We start from the raw sequence: 24325 nt of genomic DNA on the forward strand, positions 1-24325 counted from the left end.
TCCTATCCATTCTTACAGGAGAAGCTGTTTAGAGTGCCAAAGAAATTGACGCGCAAACTCTTAAGTAGTTGCAGTTGAGAGATTCTAGGCTGCAAAGCTCGAGACGCCAAGATCCCGCGCTCGCGAAACCCCCCAGAACCGGAGCCGCCTGTCGGGCCCTACCCAGCTCCCACTTACCCGCCCGCTGCTCCCTTCCACCTCCCCACCCCTCCCGGCCCCCTCTTTCCCCGGTCCTTTCCCTTTCTTTCCTCCCTTCCCTAGGTAACCTCCACGGATTTTCTCCTCCCCCACCCTCTCAAGCGCCCAGCCTAACGCCCGGGAAAGAGCCTCCACTCACTCGCTCCGCCCCTAACGTCCAGCCCATCCACAGCTTCCTCTCTTCAGCTTCAAAACGCAGCCTTCAAATTCCCCTCCAGATGAACCGGAAGTGCGTCATGCACAGGCGCCGAGGCGCTCGTTTGGCGCGCGCGCTCTAAGCTGCGGGTCTGAGCTAGGGTGTTGGGTTTTTCTCTCTTTTCTCCTTGGTTTTTTACTTTTTCCAGACGCTGGTGTCTCCGAGTCTCGACATGCCGTCTTCTTTACTGGGCTCGGCGATGCCGGCCTCCACGTCGGCCTCAGCGCTGCAGGAAGCTTTGGAAAATGCAGGGCGGCTCATCGACCGTCAGCTGCAAGAAGACCGCATGTACCCGGACCTTTCCGAGCTTCTCATGGTGTCTGCCCCAAGTGAGTGATCAGTGCCCATTTGATGACTGCTTTCTCAGCAGAAAGGACTCTCTCCTGACTTCCTAACTAGGTCCTTATCCCCGGGGTGGGCCCGACTAAGACATTTTGAGATTTAGCTGTTTGCTACATTTCGAAGAGCAAAAAGAGCCTATTTTCCGTTTATTTTGTTGTCCTCACTTCACTGCCGATATTTGAGAGGGTAGGAGTGACGAACAACCCCATTGAAGCAAAGACCCCAACCTTAATGAGCTGTTCACTGCCTCCAAGTGTTCATCGCCAAGGCCAGTTGAGTAGGACCACCTGATCCAAGTCTCATTCTTTTTAATTCCTCATTAACTTTAGGCTAAAACAGACGGGTAAACGAAATTAATTTGGAAATTTACCATCTCCTCTCAGAGATAGTCTTTATTATGTGTAGAGTTAGTGTAATACGAAGTCCTGTAATACAAAGGTAGTTAAGAACTACCAGTGGAATAAAGGAAGAGAGCAGGGTTATTAGCTGTGACGATGGACCGGGAGGGTAAGGCAGTGTATGGGCCAACAAAAAGAGGTGACGGGAAAATGCTTTGTTTAACAGTTTTAATTATGGCCAGGTTCCTCAAGGAATGGAGTTATATAAGTTGCTTTTAAAAAAATGACCCCCCCAGGGGCGCCTGGGTGGCACAGCGGGTAAGCGTCTGCCTTCGGCTCAGGGTGTGATCCCCACATCAGGCTCCTCCGCTATGAGCCTGCTTCTTCCTCTCCCACTCCCCCTGCTTGTGTTCCCTCTCTCGCTGGCTGTCTCTATCTCTGTCAAATAAATAAATAAAATCTTCAAAAAAAAATAAAAAAAAAAATGACCCCTTTGTGAGACGTATATTGGAGAAAAGAAGTCTAACAAACAAGGTTTTTGGTAAACAATAACCAAGTTAAAGTAACAAGGATAATCTGTGCAATGTAAACCTAAAGGAGGCTTTTGGCTGTTTATAAAAATCATTGAGTAGACTTACAGTCAGAGAAAAGATAGAAATAAAACAAATGTAGTATTTGTTCCTGATAGCTACTTACCAGCGGGCTTGTCTTACAAGAACTGAGTGGCCTGTTAGCAACTCTCATCTTGAATAGCATTATACTCCCTTTGACCTCCTTAGGTTTGAAAAGCAAGATGTAAAGAGTCCATGCATTCTTGTCCTCTCTTATCTGATTTAAATCATTTCTATCCACCTTTACACCAGCTTCTTCAACCTAATCTCCCCTTCCTCCATCTTATTCTCAAACTCTTTGTTCCAGTCACACTGAATTTAACACGTTTACCGTAAGAAGCTGTCTCTTCAGGATTCTATTTTACATCATAATTTACTTCATCACTTCTGGAATGTTCTTTTATCTTTGCCTGACATTCTTCCCTTGAATATCACTTCCTTTCTGAGGGCTTTCTTAGCCATTCACATTCTCACCTGAGTTATTAATTCCATCCTTTGTGTTCCCACTGCCATTTAACGTGTGCAATATCCTATTAAAATTATGTTTTAAGATTAAGTGGGATGTCTGGGATTTGCTTCAAAAAATTCATTAGGGAAGGAGTAGCTAGGGATTTAAATGAAACATGATCAGGCATGTTATTGGTAATTGTTGAAACTGGGTAATCAATCAGCACATAGGAATTTATTGCATTTTTCTCGCTAGTTGTATATTAAAATTCCATAATAATTTAGAATTTCTTTTATATGTCAGTATTCCCCAACATCTTTGTACTGAAAGAGAGCCTGGAAAGGTGCCTGGGATAAATATAAGTCATCAGTCAGATCTAAAGAACACCTGCCGTTCAGGACATAGAAAGGACAGGCTGAATAGAGCAGCCCACTCCTGCCTTTAGTTGCCTGTGTCTTAGAGCAAGAGAAAGGTTGCTAAACGAGAACACTTTATAGAGCAGTCTGTGGTTTCCCCCAGTAAAATATTGCTTATGTGGTATTATTTGTATTTATCTTATTGGTCTTGGGGGTTCGTCTAACAGAAAAATGCATAGATTGTTTTAATCTAGTAATATCTAAGTTGGGAAAGAAATGGCTGGTTTTTTCCCCAATCAATATTTTGTTCACAATTGTTTTATCTGACAGTTACAAAGTGGTTTTATAAATATTTGCCCATTTCAGATTAGTAAAATAAGAGAAAAAAAAAACTAAATTATTGAACTAAGTATTTCCTTTCCTATGGAATCTTTGTGAAAGAGAACCTTCTGTTTAGTGCTGAAACCTGAACTGCCCCTACCTTAACACTGTTATTTTCTCAGGCCTCCTTTGTGTTGGGTCAGAACTATTTTATTCTCTCTATACCTTTACAACCACCAGATGCACAATTTTTTTTGTAACTTGCAGTGCTTCAATATGCCTAATTGATGCCCAAAACATTATTACTATAATAAATGCTTTGTTTTAAATTACTTGCAGATAATCCCACTGTTTCTGGCATGTCAGATATGGATTATCCTCTACAAGGACCTGGTTTGCTGTCGGTGCCCAACCTTCCAGAGATCAGTTCCATCCGAAGAGTTCCTCTCCCACCTGAACTTGTTGAACAGTTTGGACGTATCCTGTTACCTTGTTTTTAACTCCTTAATATTTTTTAAAATTGGTGTTCTTATAGTTCTTGCTTTGTGTTTAATTGGTGTGTGTATTTAAGTTCATTTAAGAGTTTTATTTAAAAAACATTTTAAGTATGTGGGTGGTTTGCCATATGCCTAGAAACTTTCATACAACATTGAATGTTGAAAATTGAATCACATTTTAATTGTTCTGGGACATTGAAGAGAGTGAATTGTTTTTAAGGAATTCTGCATTTTTTAATGATATTCTTGCAAAGTAGTACTTTCCAGTTGAATGCTCTACAAGGAAGCTTTTACTACCACATTTTAGCTGGAAGACCCATGATTTTCATTTTTATTTTTTCTCATATTTTAACATTTTAAAACTGGGATGTCGTTCTAAAACTGTTTAAAAACAAACTGCCACGTACTTCTTTTTGCCCCTCCCCGAAAGTTTTTGGTATCTTAGAATTAAAGTTTATAAGTGATTGCATTTCTAAGGATCACGATAAGAATGGAACTTAATGGCATCTTCATAGACTGAGTTGCTAGAGGAGTTTTCTTACCCTCTAAAAAGAAGATTTTATTTAATTTTTTTAAAGCGTGCTATACCCTATTAAGGCATTAGATTTATAGTTATTTGCTAGGAAGTTTTTTTATTAATCTATAGCCCTCATTATATAGACATTAAGATGGTATATTAAAATTTAATGAGACTTTTAAAAGTATATTAATCTATTTAAAGTAAAAGCATTTCAAATTTCATTACAGTCTGATTCAGAAAAAAAAGGAAATGGAAAATTAAGGAAATACTTGTAATAGAAAAACTAGTAGAATCTAATATTTTCCCTAAAATTTTCAGTGTCTCTCTGAGATTTTGTGAAATAGTGTTATTAAATATAAAACATACCTTATCCCATACTGTACCCTTGCTTAGTTTCTTAATATTCTTTAATCTTCTGATAATACTTTTTCTGCAAGAGACATTAGGAAATTATTTCATAGTTGTTTCCTTGTCTTATAATTACATAATATAATTTTTTGTCTGTTTTTCAATTGTACTATTTATAAGAAGCTTGCAAATTATCACCTATGACTTAGCATACCATGTGCTTTTTTTTTTTTTTAATCAATCTTGCTCTTACACAATTGGAGAAACTGCTCCAGTAAGTTTTTTCATGTCAAAATTCGGTGGTGTTATTCATAACCAGTATTCTTTTTTGAGTTAATAATGGTAACAACATTACATTTGTCCTTTAGAATACATTTCAAGTGGTCGGACAGCATTATTTAGAAATTATAAATTACAGGTTTATTTCTGTAATAAGCTATGTCTTTCATTAAACTCATTAGAAATCAAGATATTTTATTTGCTCTTTCTATTAAAGAGTGGTTAGGTTATGATTTTTTAATCATAAATTTTAGATCAAAATCTCTCCAAACACATTTGAGAAAGATAAGATTGAAATCTTTTTGCCTTACATCCACACTACTTCAGATATGCAGTGTAACTGCATGATGGGCGTGTTCCCTCCTATCAGCAGAGCTTGGCTCACAATTGACAGTGACATATTCATGTGGAACTATGAAGACGGGTATGTATTTAATGCTAGTTTGCTGTAGCATGGCTAGAATTGAGATTCTCTTAACCGTAGCTAGTGTTCTGCTCATCAGAAGCTGCCTGGTTTATCTTTCATTCATCTAACATCTGGATCAGTGCTTCTCAGTATGCATATCAATCACCAGGAGATGGGGTTAAAATGTGGATTCTGTTATAGTAGTTCTGAGTAAGCCTCAAGAGTCTGCATTTGTTAGAAACTTCCAGTGATGCTGCCAGTCTGAGTACCATTCTGAGTAGCAGGGGTCTAGTTGCCAAGCTCTTATCTTCCAATAAGATAGCCTAATAGTAGTTTCTTGAGAGATGGTTTGATATTTTTAAGGATCTCTATTTTCGATGCATTTCTATGCATCAGGAGTCTCTTAACTTACTGAAGTGACAAAAGAGTTTTGTTGGTCTGTGAGCTTGACCGATGTGTAATTTGAATGTATGTAATAGTCTGAGTGAAGGTCCAAGGCATTCTTGCTAAAATAACGTTTAGTGATCTGGTCATCTCACCTGGCTTCCTGGAGATAAATTTTGGCTTATTACCAGTCATAATATCTTTAGGTGGTTAAGTGGGTTAATGGGAGGAAGGCCCATGTTGTTGTTACTCTTGCCCTTGGTTAATTAAGACACCTGTTAGGAATGCACACACACATCCACTGTATCATTGAGTTGACGTGACACATAAACTTGAACATGTAGCTTAAATGAAACCATTTTTGTTCACTGATTTTTTTCAATTAGAACTTTTCATAGCTAGAGTTATGGTTGAACTGTTATATAGCCCTAATAGCAGTGATGTATGGTTGTGATTGTTCTTCATGTACCCTGAACTTTAGTTTGTTGTATTGTAACATGGTCATTTTGATACTAAGGAATAAAACCTCTTCATTTAGGCATGAGTGTATTTAAGAAAATCAAATGCCAAAAACCTACATAATAGATCAATGTAAGGATAATTTCCTTAAAAAGGGTTTTCCCTTTAATGAAAATTTCTATATTTCCATTAGCATCTAACATATCCATCTAATAAAATATTATTGAGTTTGTCATGTATCAGACTGTTTTGTACTAGGAACAGCATTGAATGTGGTAAATATAGTCCCTGTTCACATGGAACATATAGTCCAACCTTACTGTTTAAAACTAGAACTCATTTAAAGAAAAATCATCTGGACAATGTACTTACTGGAAAAAAAAATCAGGGCACAAGTCCTGGGTATAAATCTTTAGTTCATAAGTTTAATACTGCAAAAACCTTGGGCTTCCTTTCAGTTATTCCATTAGTTTTTTATTATGAATCCTAATTCCACTTGGATGATAGGCATGTAATCTTATTCCATTTCTTATTCTGTAACCTCTAACTTCCCCAATATTGGTCTTAGTTTCTGGAGGCTGCGCCAGTTATCAACAATATGGAAAAAAGGGGGAAACCTGGTCCACCTAAGTGGCCATTGAGGTGTTTTCTTTCTGTTTGCTTGGCCCTTTTCAGAACAACCAGAAGTTTTCTTCAAAGTCTGGATCATAATATTTTTTTTCTTGGTGTTCATCCTGTTTGGCCTTTTCTGATTTTCTTGGATCTTTGGTTTGATGTCTTTCATTATTTTTGGAAATTTTTCAGTGATTACCTTCAAATATTTGTGCTGCCCCATTCTCTCCCTCTGTCTTCTGAGATTTTTACACTTTTGTTAGATTGATGTTCTTCAACAGGTTTTGGATGCTCTGTTCTATTTTTGTTTCTCCATTCTTTCTTCTTTTTTTTTCCTTTTAGTTTCAGTCTGGATAATTTCTATTGACCCAACTTCAGGATCACGGATTCTTTTGTTAGTTATGTCAAGTCTACTTAAAAAGTTCTTACAAGACATTCTTTCTCTGCTATGCTTTTTATTTCTAATACTTTCACTTATTGTGATTTTCACCTCACTGCTGAAATTCCTTATCTGTTCATTTATATATTGTCCACCTTTTCCATTAGTACCTGTACTATATTAATTGTATTTATTTTAAATTTCCTGCCTGTAGTTCACAGATCGGGCTCATAGCTGAGTCCATTTCTGTTGATTGCTTTGTTTCTTGACAGGCTTTTTTTTTTTCCTGTGCTTTTTTGTGTCTCATGTGTTTTTTGAAAGCTAGATATTGTGTGTAGGAGAGTGGATACTGAAGTAAATAAATAGTATTTATCCGTAGAAATGGGCCTAGCAGGTAGGGCTTTATTATGGAGAAAGTTGACTTTTTCCAAGTCAGGAGTTGAGCTGAGTTTGGTTTGGTCATTGCTGTGGTTACCCTCAGTGGATCAGAGGTTTCAAATTCCTGTAGAATCACTTTGCACTTAGGATACAGTTTGGGATGCTGGAGATTTTTTTCTCAATGTTTCTATTCCACTCTCAGCCTTATACTTTCCCTATGAATCTGTTCTTCTGAGAGGGTCTTGCCCCAGCAGTAGAATTGCTGTTATTTGAGCCTTACAGCCTGGTTGGGGGGAGGTTTGGGAGGGGGAGCAGCATTCCCTGTTTTCCTGGTTTATGCTTATTAGCCTTAGACAGGCCTGTGTGCCAGGATCTTGGAACTGAAACAGTTTTGTTTGCTGGTTTATTTTTCATTACATTTTGTAGTCTTAAAGAACATTTTAGATAAAACTTTGGGTTTTTTTTGTATGTATAACATGTTTTTCTTTAACTATTGACAGAGGAGACCTTGCATATTTTGATGGACTTAGTGAGACTATTCTTGCTGTGGGGCTTGTGAAACCAAAAGCTGGTAAGAAATAAAAATGTAATGATTAATTTAGGTATGTATATACATAGGACTGAATAACAGTGCATTTTACATAGTTGAAATTTTTATTGAAGTTTTGTTCTGAATTCTAACTAGAAATATGTAAAGTGATTAGGAATACTTAATGGTTTATTTACTTTACGGTAGAAGTGAGTCTGTCTTTAAAATTGTTACACTGGTGCACCTGGCTGGCTCAGTTGGTAGAGCATGTGACTCTTGATCTCAGGATCATGAGTTCAAGCCCCACATTAGGTGTAGAGCTTACTTTAAAAAAAAATTTTTTTTTAATAAATAAAATTGTTAAACTACAATTTTTGAATTTTGTTTTGCGTATTTTTTATTACTCTTTGTTGATTTACCTGGAGTTTTTTACATTATACATTTTTCATCAGTTACTGAATTTAATACAAAAACCATTTTTATCTCTACATTTTTTTAGTCTTGATAGCCCATGGAAATAAAAAGAGTTCAGAATAAATCTTAAAGAAATGGCAAGCATTGTTTAATTTAACAGTTTCAACTTCATTGTGCCAGATTTTTTTTATCAGAGCTAATGACAAGATAATAGATTTAAATTTAATATACATTTTTTGAATGTATGAGAAATCTTCCTACAAGGGGCAATAGTAAACAATTGTTTGTAAGACCTAAATAAAATATTTTGACATCACAGCTGTTTCGAAATGATTCACATGGTACAAACATGCAGTCTTATACACTGTTAATGTGATTACATTGGAAACTTACCTCCTTGATGTAGAACCTCAAGGAATTCTTCACCCTGAGGTATGTATCTCTTTTTTCCACATTTAAAAGCTTATTCATAGGGGCGCCTGGGTGACGCAGTCCATTAGGCATCCAACTCTTGGTTTTGGCTCAGGTTGTGATCTCAGGGTTGTGAGACTGAGCCCTGCATGGGGCTCCACACTCAGTGCAGTGTGCTTAAGACACTCCCTCTCCCTCTGCTTCTGCCCCCTGCTTGCTTATGTGTGCTCACACACATGCTCTCTCTCTAAATAAATCCTTTTTTTAAAAAAGTTACTATCTAGGGGCGCCTGGGAAGCTCAGTCGTTAAGCGTCTGCCTTCGGCTCAGGGCATGATTGGGATCGAGCTCCACATCGGTCTCCCCCGCTGGGAGCCTGATTCTTCCTCTCCCACTCCCCCTGCTTGTGTTCCCTCTCTTGCTGGCTGTCTCTGTCTCTCTCTCTGTCAAATAAATAAATAAAATCTTTTAAAAAATAAATAAATAATAAATAATATAAATAAAAAGGTTACTATCTAAAAGTTTATTCATAATAACAGTGGAGGGTTGTCCCTGCTCTGTATTTTAGTAAATATAAATTGTCTGTCTAAAGTAAATAGTAAAATTTTGTTCTACTCAAATATAAACTTCAGTGTAAAATTAAAATTATTGCAAGTCTTTGATATGACAACAAAGGTGTGATCTTTGATAAAGAATTCTTCGTTTTGTTTTTTTTTTTTTTTTGAGACAGTGTGCAGACGATGGGGCGAAGGGGCTAAGGGAGAGAGAATCCTAAGCAGGCTCCATGCTAGGCAAAGAGCTGGCCTCTGGGGCTGGATCTCAGTACTGTGAGATCATGACCTGGGCCAATATCAAGAGTCAGACACTTAACCGAATGAGCCACCCTGATTCTGAAACAGCTCTGACTTTGCTGTCTATAAGCACTGAAAATTCTGACTCTCGAACATAATGTTAAAGTTAACAAAGTCCGTATCTTACTTTGCCCGTTGCAAGAAAACATTATTCTTAAAGACATTGTTTTCTGAGTCAAGCTTTTTGGCAAGAGTTTGCTTTATTGGTGATTTCTGTGTAAGGAAGAAGAATGTGAATACATGTTTCAATTTTATGATTGTTTTAATAAAACATAACAGTTCTTCAGTGTTTTCTAGCATTTGCAGGTTTTTGTCCACAGAGAAATTGGCAAGACTTAATCACACTTTCCTGAGTTCAGGGAAGCATTTTCCATGTGTTGAAAGAATCACATGGTTGTCTAGCTTCATTTGCATCTTCCAGGGAGGTAATTTAGCTAAAAGAGCTTATGGCTTTGGGATATTATTCATTATAGTGATTATGAATGATTAGTGATTTTGAGTCATTTTACCTCATCTGTGTGATCAAGTAGGGCTGCCACCGAAGTCAAATCATGTGTAAACTCCTTCCTGGAAGTTATTCTTGGAATGGTCTTTCCTTGTCTAATACAGTAAGCCTCCTACCTCAAGTTCAGTCAATTAGTTCTGGAAAGTCAGTGGACTTTTCAGTAGAAGAGAACTTTATATTTTCCTATTTCTGAACCAACATCTCTTAAAAAAGCATTACTTCATACTATCATTGAAGTTGCCTTAGAAGTTGAAGGTAGGTACCATTGGCCAAGTTTTCAGTGCAAAAGCATGCCTTTCTAAAATGCATTGTGTTATGGTTCTGTTGTTTTTTTCATCAAAGCAGCAAAAACAGGGGCGCCTGGGTGGCTCAGTCAGTTAAGCACCTGCCTCAGCTCAGGTCATGATCCCAGAGTCCTGGGATGGAGTCCCACATTGGGCTCCCTGCTCGGCGGGGAGTCTCCTTCTCCTTCTGCCCATCCCCCTGCTCGTGTTCTCTGTCTCTTTCTCTCTTTCATTCTCTTTCTCAAATAAAATTTTTTTAAAAAAGGCAAAAACAGATACGTTAGCAAAGAATCCTAAGTGTTCATATTTGTGCACAAGTATTAAACTGTTTCTTTCAAAACTTTAAAACTTTTTCATTCAAAAGTAGTGAAACTTTGAACTGTTCCAAAGACCTAAACAATTTACATTAATTTCTAAAAAGTGCTAATAAGGTTTATACTTTATAGATAAGAAGTGAGAGCTGACAAAAGTGAGAAATGTGAGTCATTTAACCTTGTTGAATCCTGAAGGGAGATGGCTTCCATTTCTACCATTTCCTGTTGCAAATTAGTTGAATAAACGATGCGAGATTTTAGAGAAGATCGCATCATTTGACAAGACACTGCTTTTACTTTTCTCCCTTTACTCAAAGCCATAAACCAGCTCCACCATCTATAAAATTCCAACTTTACTGACGTTTCTGTAATCAAAGATGATTTCTTTGGCATAGGCTGGTAACTGAGTACTTAGAGTTAAGGCTTTTATTTAATTTTAATTTTTTATATGGAACACTTCATGTATGTGCATGTCATCCTTGTGCAGGGCCATGCTAATCTTCTCTATATTGTTCCAATTGTAGTGTATGTGCTGCTGAAGCAAGCATAAGATAAAGGTTTTATTAAGGAAAAATCTAAGTTTTCATAAAGTTCAAGCTTTTTAAATCAACTTATCATGAAATATCAGTTATATTTTGAGTTCATTAGGTAGAAGATCTGTGCCTTCAGCTTTACTGACTTGAACCTTGATACACGAAAATGGCTTTTATGCCCCTTGATGTTCATCAATGAAAGTGAAAGTTTTGTTAGACTTTCTGTGGCATTTAATTCCCTGAAGTAGGCCAAAGATACAGATATGAAGAGATGCCCATAATCATGACATAAGATATAGTTTCTTTTATTACCTTCAGTAAGACACTATTTTTGGATATCGTAATATGACAATGATAATTATACATAGAATCTCATGCCACTGCATACTTTTTAATGTTAAACAAATAAAAAAAAATAAAGTTAAACAGTACTTTAGCATGAATTAATAAAAAAAATTGTGTACTTGGTAATGTCCCCTCTGAAACTACAAATTATCTGGTTTTGATATACAAATTTATCGGGGTAACTCATTTAGTATAAACTCATTTCTGTTTCTATGAAATTGACTACCTGATATAAGTGGAATTATGTTTATCTCTGTGGCTGGTTTATTTCACTCATGATGGTTTTTTTTTTTTTTTTTTTAAGATTTTATTTATTTTTAGAGGGGGAGAGAGCACAAGAGCACGAGTAGGGGGCAGAGGTAGAGAGAGAATCTCAAGTAGACTCTGGACTGAGCGCTGAGCCCAATGTGGGACTTGATCTTACCACCCTGAGATCATGAGCCAAAATCAAGAGTCGGATGCACTCAGGCACCCCCCACTTATAGTGTTCTTAAGATTCATTCCTGTTGTAGTATTGTCAGAATTTTCTTCTTTTTTAAGACTGGATGATATTCCTATATACATATACTTTTATGTGTATGTATATACCCACACACACACACATACACACACAGCAAATTTTGTTTATTCATTCATCTGTTGATGGACAGTTGGGTTGCTTCCATCTTTTGGGTACTATGAATTATGCTGCTCTGAGCATAAATATACAAATAGAAGGCTTTGTATTTTAATGAACTATTTTATAATGTAATACTGATTTTAATTGGTATTAAATACTGAAGTGTTTCTTTTCTAAGATGGTTCTTTTTTATTACTATCTACTTATTTAAATGATCATAGGTAGTAATATTTTAACATCAGAGATAAACTGAGTTCAAAGACAGTGAGAGAGGGAACACAAGTAGGGGGAGTGGAAGAGGGAGAAGCAGACTTCCCACGGAGCAGGGAGCCCGTCGCAGGGCTCGATCCCAGGACTGTGGGATCTTGACCTGAGCTGAAAGCAGATGCTTAACGACTGAGCCACCCAGGTGCCCCTAATTTTTTTTTTTTTTTTAAGTAGGCTCCACGCCCAACGTGGGGCTTGAACTCATGACCCCAAGATCGAGAGTCGCATACTCTACGAGCTGAACCAGACAGACACGTCTTTCATACACTATTTAATCACTAGTTCATTTTAATGATAAAGCCATTAGTTTATCAATGCTTAAATAGTGGAAATGGATGTTCTTTTGAATAATCCCTAACTCCTGTCTACTTTGTCTTAGGCATCTTTCAACCTCATATACGACACCTCCTGGTTTTGGCAACCCCTGTGGATATAGTGATTCTTGGACTTAGCTATGCTAATTTACAAACAGGTATAGTTAACCACATGTGATATTTTTAAAATAAAAATATGGTAGCCAATTTAATATAATTAAAAACTAATTTTTTTCCCTAAGTAAACTTTCCAGATTATTTGTTCTTCGGAAAATATTTCCCTATAGGTATGATATCTCAAGTTAGTAACTCCATCAAAGAAGTATTTTGAATATGTTTATCATATTAATATGCACTCCTTAAATGTACAGTATGAAAGAGTAGTAGAAGAGAAATAATTGACACTAGTGAGTTTTTCTATAATGCTTTCAATTTGTTTCTGGTTTTTTGAATGGCTGTTTTAACATGTGGAATGCTGAAATAAACATTATTCTTTTCTTTAACATAAGCAGCCCTCAATTTATTACTAGTACATTCAATGATTTCTTTTGCATTCTGGCAGTCTGTTTTGGGTAAAATAATGTTGAATTTCAGTGACTCAAATTAATTATTATTACTATCAAATCCTTTAGATCTTTTCCAAAATCTAATAATTTGGAATAGTTTTTTGATTTATGTTTTATAATGTTATAAAACATATTATGTATTTTTTCTATATACACATATTATAAGTTCTATTTAACTTGAATAAATTGTATCAGACTTTTTATAGTAATTTAAAAGTATATGTTATGGAAGCGTCTGGATATAAGAATTAGTAAAAATACCAATTCTGCAGATAATGCTGTGATTGTTTCAAACTTTAAAAAAGCTGATAAGCTGATTCCTGTGTTCTTTCTTTTAAAAAAATAGGTTCTGGAGTTCTTAATGACAGTATGTGTGGTGGAATGCAGTTGCTTCCAGATCCTTTGTATTCTCTTCCCACTGATAATACTTACCTTTTAACAATAACTTCCACTGATAATGGCAGAATTTTCTTGGCTGGAAAAGATGGCTGTTTGTATGAAGTAGCATACCAAGTAAGTCTGGCATTTATAAACCTTTTTTTCCTCCCTCTGGGTAAAGTAGGGATAGATTTTAGTTTTGTTTTCTAATTTTATAAGCACATTAATATAGTCTTATGGAAAGTATTCAAACATATAGTTAAAACCGTACATAGTCTTGCATAACTACACCGTGCCTATAAAACCCAATCCTCTCTCCAGAGATAAAATCCGGTTCTGAGTATGTCTTTTTAGGACATGGTGCATTGGTAAGTATCTATAAATATGTATACATATGTATTATATGTATACACGTATACAAATACATGATGTACCTTTGTACGTTTTTCCTTAGATTATTGCTCATGTTTTGCTACATAATTGGCTTTTCGCTTAACTGTGTTACGTGTTGTGATTGCTACATAGTTGTCTGTAAAATGGATGTACATTGTTCACTTAACAATTCCTTTCTTGATGGACTTCTAGGTTTTCAGTTTTCCTATTCATAAATAATGCCATAATTGTTCTTTTGTAGGTCTTCTTGTGTACATGTGTAGATACTTTTTTATATAGAGACTTAGAATTCTAATGATTGGGTTGTGGAGCATATGCATTTAAAATTGTAATTAATATTTTCATATTGCTCTCTAAGAGTTTTTTAGACTCTTAGCAGGCTTCTATGAATATATCCCACCACCCCTCACTGATGGTAGTATTGTCAAACTTACTAATTTTGACCAATCTAATAGAAGGAAATTTTTTTTATTACTTGCTGAGGGAGGATCTTTTCATGTATTTATTGGTCATGTATGTTTTCTCTACTTTGAAATGACTTTTTGTGTCTTTTCCCTACCATATTGGTTTTTTTCACAAGGTAAATGTGAGGAAACTGATAAAGTAATATTCTCAGAGTCACATAGCTAATTAATTAGAGGCAGAGCTGGGATTACAACCCTGGTCAGCTGTGTTTTTTTAATATTACATTGTACCTTTTTCTTACCTAGTTTCTCTTGGCTTTGTTCATTACCCACCCCCCCCAAAAGGTTTTGTATGGCAAAAGTCAGACATTGAGAGGTAAACTGTAGATTATGGTGCCGATGGCTGCTGTTAAGATTTTTTTTTTAGCCAAAATGGGAAGAGATGATACAAGTACCCCTATTCTATGTAATTTAGCTCTTATGAACTGCACTTATTATTTGCTTTACTACTTTGAAATAAAAGAGTTTTCAAGATAATTAAAATAGAAGCTCATTAACATAGCACTATGAAGTTTTGAAATAGACAGCTGATTTCATTGAGAGCCGTGATTTGATTATGGCTAACTACATCTTCTATTATTAATTAAAGGATTAAACTCAGTACTTATTCTGAATAGTATATTGCACTTTATTTACAATTATTGATATTTCACTTAAATTTGAAGATTTTTATATATGTGGGTATATGGTTAGTTGCTGTGACAAATGTATCTACATTTATAAGTCTTGCTTCTTTCAATTTTTCCTTTTAAGGCAGAAGCAGGTTGGTTTAGCCAAAGATGTAGGAAAATAAACCACTCAAAGAGCGCACTTTCTTTCCTTGTTCCTTCATTGCTACAATTCACATTCTCAGAAGATGGTAAGTAGAAAACGATGAATTTGGCAATCAAAATTTTTAAGATTGTTGGCTTAACATTGTCTTCAGAAATTCTCATTCTTAACTGAAAGTTTGTCTTCTTAAATAACATTTGTTATATATTCATAAGCTTTCTCTCTCTCTCTCTCTCTCTCTCTTCTTTTTTTAGATTTTAGTTATTTAAGAGAGAGGGAGGGTGTGAGCAGGGGGAGGAACAGAGGGAGTAGCAAAGGGAGAGGATAAGCAGACGCTGTACTGAGCATGGAGCCTGACCATTGGGCTCAATCCATGACCCGAGATTGTGACCTGAGCCAAAATCAAGAGTTGGATGCTCAACCGACTGAGCCCTCAGGCGCCCCACACAATAATTTATTAAATTGAAAGTTTCTTGAAGGAATGCACTGAGTATAATTATTTCCTGTGTTTCTAGTATGTAGTAGACATTCATTAAATGTTTGTTAAATGAAGAAATAATCTAGAACTTAGTTTTGATTTGGCTTAAAATTTAGTGAGAAGACAGAGTAATTTATTTGTGAGGCTCTTCATCTAGTCACAGTATTTGATGTCTGCTTTTTTCATATATTGTGTGATTTAAATGCTGCTTGCCTTTGTCCTCATGTAAATATCGTAGGACTTAACTGCAAAGCAAGAGAAAGCCCCTAAATGCAAAGTTCTAATTCAGCAATATAAATTTGTTGTAAGTGGCTACTCTGTTTAATTCGTTAATCTTTAGAGGTTTTTTTTTTTGCTTTTTTTGTCTTATTTTTAGATCCTATTGTTCAAATTGCAATTGATAATTCTAGAAACATTTTATATACACGATCTGAGAAAGGAGTAATACAGGCAAGTATTAAAACACTACTATTTAAAGGGGGGTAAGAACATCCCTGTTTTTAAGGAAGAGATTCGGTTACTCTTAGCCTTTTCCTATGAGCTGTGTGCTTTTTTTTTTTTTTAAGATTTTATTTATTTATTTGTAACAGAAAGCACAAGCAGGGGAGCAGCAGGCAGAGGGAGAGGGAGAAGCAGGCTCCCTGCTGAGCAAGGAGCCCAATGTGGGGCTCGATCCCAGGACCCTGGGATCATGACTTGAGCCAAAAGCAGATGCTTAACCGACTGAGCCACCCAGATACCCCTGAGCTGTGTGTTTTTTAAAAAAAAAATCCCAAACTACTACTTAGGGGTCCTTTTTTATGAAATTTCAAATCTCTGATGTTTCCATATCTGTGTGAAGTACCTAACTTAAAGGATCCCTAAAAAGGAAAAGTCTACTTAATAAAATTTTATCCAAAAACTTATTTTGTAAAATGCGTACGGGTTTTGTAAATTCATAGTTATGTTTCAGTGGGTACAATTTTTTTATTCGCAGGTGTATGATTTGGGCCAAGACGGACAAGGAATGAGCAGAGTTGCCTCAGTTTCACAGAATTCTATTGTCTCTGCTGCTGGAAACATTGCTAGGTAATTAATTGTCAGGCATTTCATTTGTACAAGGCATATCATTATGCTATATATCTGCAGCATACTGAAATTATTTCCTCATCAAAATATCTCTAAAAGGTAAGGAATGTTGAAGAAGATGACACTGGAGGTTATGTTTGAAACAGCTCCAAGAGAAAGACTCTCCCTTTAATTCTAATGTTGGATGGTTTGAAACATAGGGCAGACTTTTTTTTTTTTTTTTTACAGTGTAAAGTACAGCTTGACATGTTTTTCCTAGGAACGTTAAGCTTTAGGTGGTCTGGACAGGCAATTATAGGAGTTGTCACTAGGAAACTTCATGTCTCAAAGTTCCCCACTAATAACCACTCCAACCTTTTAACAGGCCTGCGTAGTATAAGTTTAGTTGGTCCAATAATTGACGTAAGTACAGTTTTGGAAAACAGAACTTTAGAGTTTTATTGTCCATGTTGTGTTCTTGAGGAAACTGAAACTAAGGGATGTTATGATTTGTCTGAAGTCTGACTCTTAGATAAGTAGTGGTACCCAAGTTACAAGCCACGTCTTCAGACACTGCATGCTGTGATTTATGTATATCACAACTAATTCAGCTCAGCTGCAGAAAGTCTCTTCACATAACAAAGACCTCAAATTTTCAGCTTTGGTTTTCTCTGTGCTTGGGTCATTGCTGCATTCACATATCCTAGCAAAATTCAAGGCCGGCTTTGCTTTTCAGTGACAAAAAAATTCTCAAGACAGACAATCTAAGACAAAGGGCTTCCTTTTTCTTCTCCGGCATTACTTCTTTTTTGGAAACGTTTTCAAATCCACAGAAAAACTAGAAGAGCAGCATGGTGAAAACTGATAATACCCTATCAAATTATCCAAATTCAGCAGTAGTTACTATTTTCCCTTATTTGCTCACTTTCGTTCTTATGAGCTATTTGAATGTAAGTTGCAGACATCATGACTTTCACCCTTAAATCCTTCAAATTCCAAGTCCTGAGTCTCTTACATAAACGCAATACCAGTTCCACACCTAAAAAAAATTAATAATTTTGAAGTATTATACAGTTCATATTAACGTTACTTAGCAGTCCCAAAAATCTTTCATAGCTGTTTTTCTTTCCATATTTCCTCAGATTCAGTCAGAAGCTGTGAATTACATCAGTCATTTGTCTTATTAATATAGAACAGATGTATCACCATCTTTCTTTTTCCCCTAAATATTCATATTTGGTGGGGAGAGGCAAGAGTCTTATTTGTGGGATATCCCAATTTCTGAATTTATCTTTTTTTCGTTATCATTAGATTCAGGGTAATTTTTTTTTTTTTTAACCAGTATTACATAGGTAATGTGAACACCTTGCAGCGTTACATCAGTAGGCCCATAACCACCAGTTTTTCCACTATTGAACACTTGGTTAAGGTGCTATTTACCAGATTTCTCCAATATAAAGTTTCATTTTTCCTTCTTTTTAATTAATGGTAATCTTTACAAAGATAATTTGATACTCTCAAAATGCCTTGTTCCTCATTAACCCTTTACCCAGTGGAGTTAGCCTTCTTTTACGATCTTTGAGAAAAGGGTAATGTCTAACAATGTAAGCTTGTATTCAGGGGTTTTTGCTGCCTTTGCTGCTGTTGTATTATCTAAGAAGTTAGTCTTACTTTAGCATATTAGACTTTAGTTTTTTTCCTCTTTTGTAGGACCATAGATCGTTCTGTTTTTAAGCCAATTGTTCAAATAGCAGTGATTGAAAATTCTGAATCGCTGGACTGTCAGTTATTGGCAGTCACACATGCAGGTATGTTGTTTAATTTATATGTCTGCTGTCGCTTTTAGAACTTGATAATCCTCAGATTTGGGAACTTATGATTAGAAATGTGTTTTTGCTTCTGTATCAATTGTCAAGCCATATTACTAATTCATAAAATTAAGGATTTCAAAAATTGTAAGATTCTTCTAGTTTTGTCTCCTTAAATTAAAGATGTAAAACTAGGCCTGAAGACTAGAGTGGCTAATATTCAGTGACAACCTGAATAGAAACAAGGACTCTCTTGGCTTATAGTTGCAGATTCTTTCTGCTAAAACATGTTGATTCACCTCTCAATTCCAAGTGACATTTTCTTAGAACTCTCTTCCCCATGGTATTACACACGGGGATTTAAGATTCTGTGATTTTAACAGGTCTGTGTTTCTCGGTGGATTTACTTCAATAGCACATGACCTCAAGTCTTCATTTTCTGTTACTGATATATAATTTTATCCCATCATCAGGTGTAAGGTTATATTTCAGCACTTGTCCGTTCAGACAACCATTAGCACGACCTAATACATTGACACTGGTTCATGTCCGTTTACCTCCTGGATTCTCAGCGTCCTCAACAGTGGAAAAGCCTTCAAAAGTACATAAAGCTCTTTACAGTAAAGGTATGTTCTGAAATACTATCAGATTTAAGATTGGATTTTTTAAATTGTTAAAATTAGAATGTCTTTTGAGCCATTTGAAAATAACAGATTTTCCAATAAAATTTAGAATATTTTAATTTCTTACATTAATTATGTCCTTATCACCTATAACCATCCAGTAGACTTAAGGCTGATATCACTAAAGCCAATATAAAGGGAACAAGTTAGCGGGAGGAGCTGGAATTGAGCACAGGAGAGTATATTTCAAAATCAACTAATATTGCTGAGATGGTGCTTTTATAGTCTATTTATTCTGCCATTCCACTAGTAACTTCATCATTTTTATTCATGATATGTTTGAGATAACCAGTATGAAATTCTATTTCATCGAATATTAGATACCATTGATTGAAAATCACATTTTTTATGTACTAGATATGCATTTTTTTAAGTTAATAATTAAATTCATAAGCAATTTGATTGCAAAATATATCCTAACATCAGAAATTTAAGGTGTGAAAAAAGTGTTTACTTGAAAGAAATGAGGTGTAAGATCTGGAAAACTTAATGATTCTACCCTATCAACAATTATATGTCCTTTTAGGGGATTAATTTTTGTTTATTTTGTGACTTGTTTACTTAAAACAGTGCATGCTATGTATATATGTTATATATATTAATGTTAGCAATTAACATTTTTAAGATTATTAGGGGTGCATATTATTTGGCATCATATAATAAGATTTTATGTATTAAACTGTTAGGTATTCTACTGATGACAGCTTCAGAAAATGAAGATAATGACATTTTGTGGTGTGTCAACCATGATACATTTCCTTTCCAAAAGCCAATGATGGAAACCCAGGTAAGTTATCCTGAGAATCTTAATTTTTTATGTAATTTATAATTTTAAGTAAAGAATAAATTATAAGAATCTTTATGTTGTGATAATGTTTATTTTGAGCAGTCATATATGATTAGAAATCATATTGAAAAAAAGCATATCCTGTTAGTTCTTTGTTTTTCCTCTGTGAGGTTAGAAGTCATTATGGTAACCATTAAAAATATCTTTAAACAGGATGCCTGGGTGGTTCAGTTGGTTAAGCAACTGCCTTTGGCTCAGATCATGATCCCAGTATCCTGGGATCGAGTTCCGCATCAGGTTTCTTGCTCAGCAAGGAGCCTGCTTCCCCCTCTGCCTGCTTCTCCCCCTGGGTCTGCATGCGTCCTCTCTCTTCTTCTCTCCAACAAATAAATAAAATCTATTAAAAAAAATCTTTAAGCATTGGAATCATTTTAGAATGTTTTTCATAATGTACCTGAAAATGCATGTATCTTTTCTGAAATGACTTTTGTCCCATTTAAATACATTGTGGTTTTAGTTATTTAATCATGAGGCCATCCACTATAGTTATGACTTAGAATTGTATCTTTTTTGGGATGCCTGGGTTGCTCAGTTGGTTGGGCTGAGCCTTTGGCTCAGGTCATGATTCTGGGTCCTGGGATCGCATCCCGTGTCGGGTTCCTTGCTGGCTGGGGAGCCTGTTGCTCCCCCTGCTTGTGCTCTCTCTCCCTGACAAATGGGTAAATAAAATCTTTAAAAAAAAAAAAAAAAGAACTGTATCTTTTTTTAAAGATTTTATTTATTTGAGAGAGAGAGTGTGTGTGTGCTCGTGCGTGCACAGGGTGGGAGGGGTCAGAGGGAGAGGGAAAGAGAATCTTAAGCAGACTCCCCACTGAGTGTGGAGCCTGGTGTGGGGCTCTGTCTCACCACCCTGAGATCATGACCTGAGCCAAAATCAAGAGTCAGATACTTAACTGACTTAGCCACCCAGGCGCCCCTTAGAATTTTATCTTAATGAGGTCTTTAATTTGTAGTTCTGCCTAAATTTATTTATTTATTTATTTTAAAGATTTTATTTATTTAGAGGTGCCCCTTATAGATATTTTCAAGCATACAGAAGACCAGAGGAACGGTAAATTCAACCCCACATTAAACAGTTACCAGCATTTTCCCCATTTTGTTTTCATCTCTCTTCCCTGTATATACAAACATCCACACACGCACGTAATTGTGTTTAAAAGCAAATACCACCACATAATTCCATGAAATTGATGTACAGATCCTGGATGAGGGGTGTAGCCCCGGCCTGTCCTAGCCCAGTCTCACACCCAGGCCGCTCATCTCAGCCCTCAGCACAAAAGGAGCTAAGGAGAGGCCAGCACCGCCAAGGGTATGGCTACGGAAGGCCATCTTTGCTCCCCACTGTTGGTATCCCCTGTTCTACCCCATTTATTTCTCCTAAATGCCCTTGCATAGCCCATGCTACATGCCCCATGAGGATGCTGATCAAACCAGATAAACCAGCCTCCACTAGGGTATGAATGTCTGAGACTCCCTTTGGATTCCTCTCTTTAAAGGTGTTTTGTTTCCAACTGCTGCCGACTGCTTCCTGGTTATTCTCAAACTTGAGCCTTTCTTGTTACAGGGAGCCCAAAAAGGTATATAGATGGGAGGAGGTAGAAGCCATCCCTAGGGATGGGGGAGTGGTTTGAATAGGCTCTTCCAAGTTTCTGACATGGCCCAAGGAGCTGGGGTAGGGGCAGGTGGTATGGAGGTGTGGAGGTATGGAGGCAGGAGGCAGTTTTCTCAGATTCTTTCCTTTGTTCTTTACTGAGCACCAACTGTGTGTCTCATTTGTGATAGACTGTGAGGATTCAGAACTGAGTAAGATATGAACCCTGTCCTGATGGGGGCACAGTGTTAGGGAGTGCAGATTTGAATTCTGCCTCCATTTCCTTAAAGCTCTGGCTCAAAGTATTTAATATATGTCTCTGGCCCTCAATTACCTTGTCTATTATAGTTATAATAATACCTACCTCTGTGGGTTTGTTGTAGGATTTAATGAGTTCATATGTGTAAAGCACTCAGCACACTGCCTGGCACACAGGAGGGACTCAATAAATAATAATTTTTTTAAACAAATACTATATAGCATATCATTTCACTTGTATAGTACTTGAATTATTCCCATATATGGACTTTTTTTTTAAAGAAAAACAACTACCAAATATAAATGTAGTGTGTGAACTTAAACCAACTTGTTATCTCCTTAAAACAGCTATAAAAGATGTTGGGACAATGGGGAAATTCTATATTGGCTGGGCATTAGATTATTGTTAATATTCTTAAATGTTGTAGTATCATGGTTATATAAGAGAACATCCTTATTTTTAGAAGATATGTACCAAAGTATTTAGCAATGACGTAAGATGTCCATCACTTTAAAATGGTTCGGTTAAAATACGTATATATTAGAGAAAGCAAGTATGGTGCTAACAATGATTAAATCTAGGTATTGGGCATATGGACATTTACTGTGCTTTAAACATTTTTAGATGCTTGAAACTTTTTATAATAAAATATTTTTGAAAATTAAAACACTTTAAAAAATAGAAAGCAAAAACTTGAGAACAAAAATCTACATGTCAGCAAAATATAAGTATTAACCTATTCAGTCTATCCTGGAAATATGGTAGAATATAGTTTTTGGTTTTTGAAAGAATTATAATTCTAATAAATACTATTTACAGCTTATCTTAGAAAATTTTGCCTTTGCCTTCTTGTATGAAAGATTATTGTCATAGAAGATGGCCTGATTAAAGGAATAGACAGTGGAGCATTAAATAGAAACTTAGGAATATTCACATTCATGTGTTATTAATTTGTAAAATTCTGCATTTCCTTAGAAATTAGGTCTATACGTTTTTGCCTTTTGGAAGATTTTGCTTTATGTAACTTTAATAACAGGTATAAAAAGTTTCTTTCTTTTGCATAGATGACAACCCGTGTTGATGGTCATTCCTGGGCTCTTTCTGCAATAGATGAATTAAAAGTAGATAAAATAATTACACCCTTAAATAAGGATCATATTCCAATAACTGACTCACCAGTTGTGGTACAGCAGCACATGTTGCCTCCAAAGAAATTTGTTCTCCTCTCAGCACAGGTATGTACATATTCTGTTGAGGTGGAGACAAAAAAGAAATGTTTAATGTTATGTATTCTGCAGTATTTGTTTAATAGAGTAATTTACTTAAGTACTTTAGGAATGTTTACTCTTAAAGATATTCTTAAGGCATAGTTTGTAAATACCAAAATGCAACAAAAAGAGCTTGTTGTTTATAAAGTGTTACACTTTTTCTAAAGTAGCGTTTCTAGTTCCAGTGTTCAGCAGTCTAAAACCAGTGCTCAGCAGCATAAAAATAACCTAAGTTTATTTTTTATAATTGTCATTTAACTTATTAAAAAACATTTTTTAGTATTTGTTTTTAGAATGGTGATGCATTTAAAATTCAAATGGTATAACAAGGAGTATACAGAATAAAATCTCCCTTCCAGTTGAGGTCCCTTCCCTACAGATACCCATGTCATCAGCATCTGTGTATCCTTCCAGAGGTGTGGATATACAAACAATAAAATAAATAAATGGTAGCGTGTTATATGCACTGTCTTATACCTTGTTTTTTATATCTCAAATATATATTTTAGAGACCTTTCCATATCATCATATAAAAAACGTTCTCATTCTGTTTTGTATTTGAAAGGTTTTCTTTTATATGGATGTACCCTATTTAACTAGGTCCCTATTAATGGATTATCTTTTGCTATTCATAATGCTATAACCTTATGTGTATATCATTTTCTGTGTGTATGAATAAAGGTGTAGAATTACATCTGCTGGGTGACAGAATATGTGCATTTCTAATTTTGATAGATGTTGCCAGATACCCCTGTATTCATATATATGTGTGTACATTCACTATCGATGAATATCGAGTACCTGTTTCCTTACATCCTGTCCAAGTATAATATGCCATTTTATTAAGAGTGAGGTGGACAGTCTTTCCAAGTGTTTATTTTTCTGTGGACTGTCTATTCCTATTTTATTGAATTGTCTTTTTTTTTGATTTATTGAAGCTCTTTAAAAAAAGGAAAACTTTTTGTAATTTTAGTGTCATGTTTTTCCTGGTATGTCATTTTATTTTGTTTATTGAGATTTTTCCCATACAGATAAGCATATAAGTAGTTGAAATTTTCTGTTATCTTTTGGGATCTCTAAAAGTAGTTTAAAAAAAAACTTCCTCATTCTGGGGTTTATAAAAAAATTCACCCATAGTTGCTTTTAGTACTATTATACTTTTATTTTGTCCTTTAAATCTCTGATCTGTTTGGATTTATCCTGATATATGATTAAGGATCCAGCTTCATTTTTTTTTTTATTATGTTCAGTTAGCCACGGTGTAGTACATCATTAGTTTTTAATGTAGTATTCAGTGATTCGTTAGTTACGTATA

At 35.6% G+C, this 24325-nt stretch overlaps 1 protein-coding gene and 1 non-coding gene across 3 annotated transcripts in view; one reads left to right on the forward strand and one right to left on the reverse strand.

Annotated features, from left to right (window-relative positions):
• The first annotated feature begins 442 nt into the window (after nt 1-442).
• Nucleotides 443-24325, forward strand: part of NUP155 (nucleoporin 155) — a 66298-nt gene continuing 42415 nt past the window's right edge. For both annotated transcript variants that reach the window (XM_045787289.2, XM_087867930.1), the window contains exons 1-13: nt 443-723; nt 3150-3287; nt 4782-4878; nt 7573-7643; nt 12523-12615; nt 13370-13536; nt 15012-15117; nt 15884-15957; nt 16484-16575; nt 18265-18362; nt 18836-18988; nt 19732-19832; nt 22807-22977. In XM_045787289.2, the coding sequence (XP_045643245.1) occupies nt 567-723; nt 3150-3287; nt 4782-4878; nt 7573-7643; nt 12523-12615; nt 13370-13536; nt 15012-15117; nt 15884-15957; nt 16484-16575; nt 18265-18362; nt 18836-18988; nt 19732-19832; nt 22807-22977 (1518 nt within the window). In that variant the 5' untranslated portion in view covers nt 443-566. The remainder of the gene's footprint in view (nt 724-3149; nt 3288-4781; nt 4879-7572; nt 7644-12522; nt 12616-13369; nt 13537-15011; nt 15118-15883; nt 15958-16483; nt 16576-18264; nt 18363-18835; nt 18989-19731; nt 19833-22806; nt 22978-24325) is intronic.
• Nucleotides 10822-10927, reverse strand: LOC123785575 (U6 spliceosomal RNA). Its single transcript, XR_006777672.2, has one exon. It is a non-coding gene; the product is annotated as a U6 spliceosomal RNA (small nuclear RNA).

Source organism: Ursus americanus, chromosome 15, assembly GCF_024610735.1.
Source record: "Ursus americanus isolate L20-20 chromosome 15, mUrsAme1.1.p, whole genome shotgun sequence".
In the NCBI taxonomy this organism is placed as follows: domain Eukaryota; kingdom Metazoa; phylum Chordata; class Mammalia; order Carnivora; family Ursidae; genus Ursus; species Ursus americanus.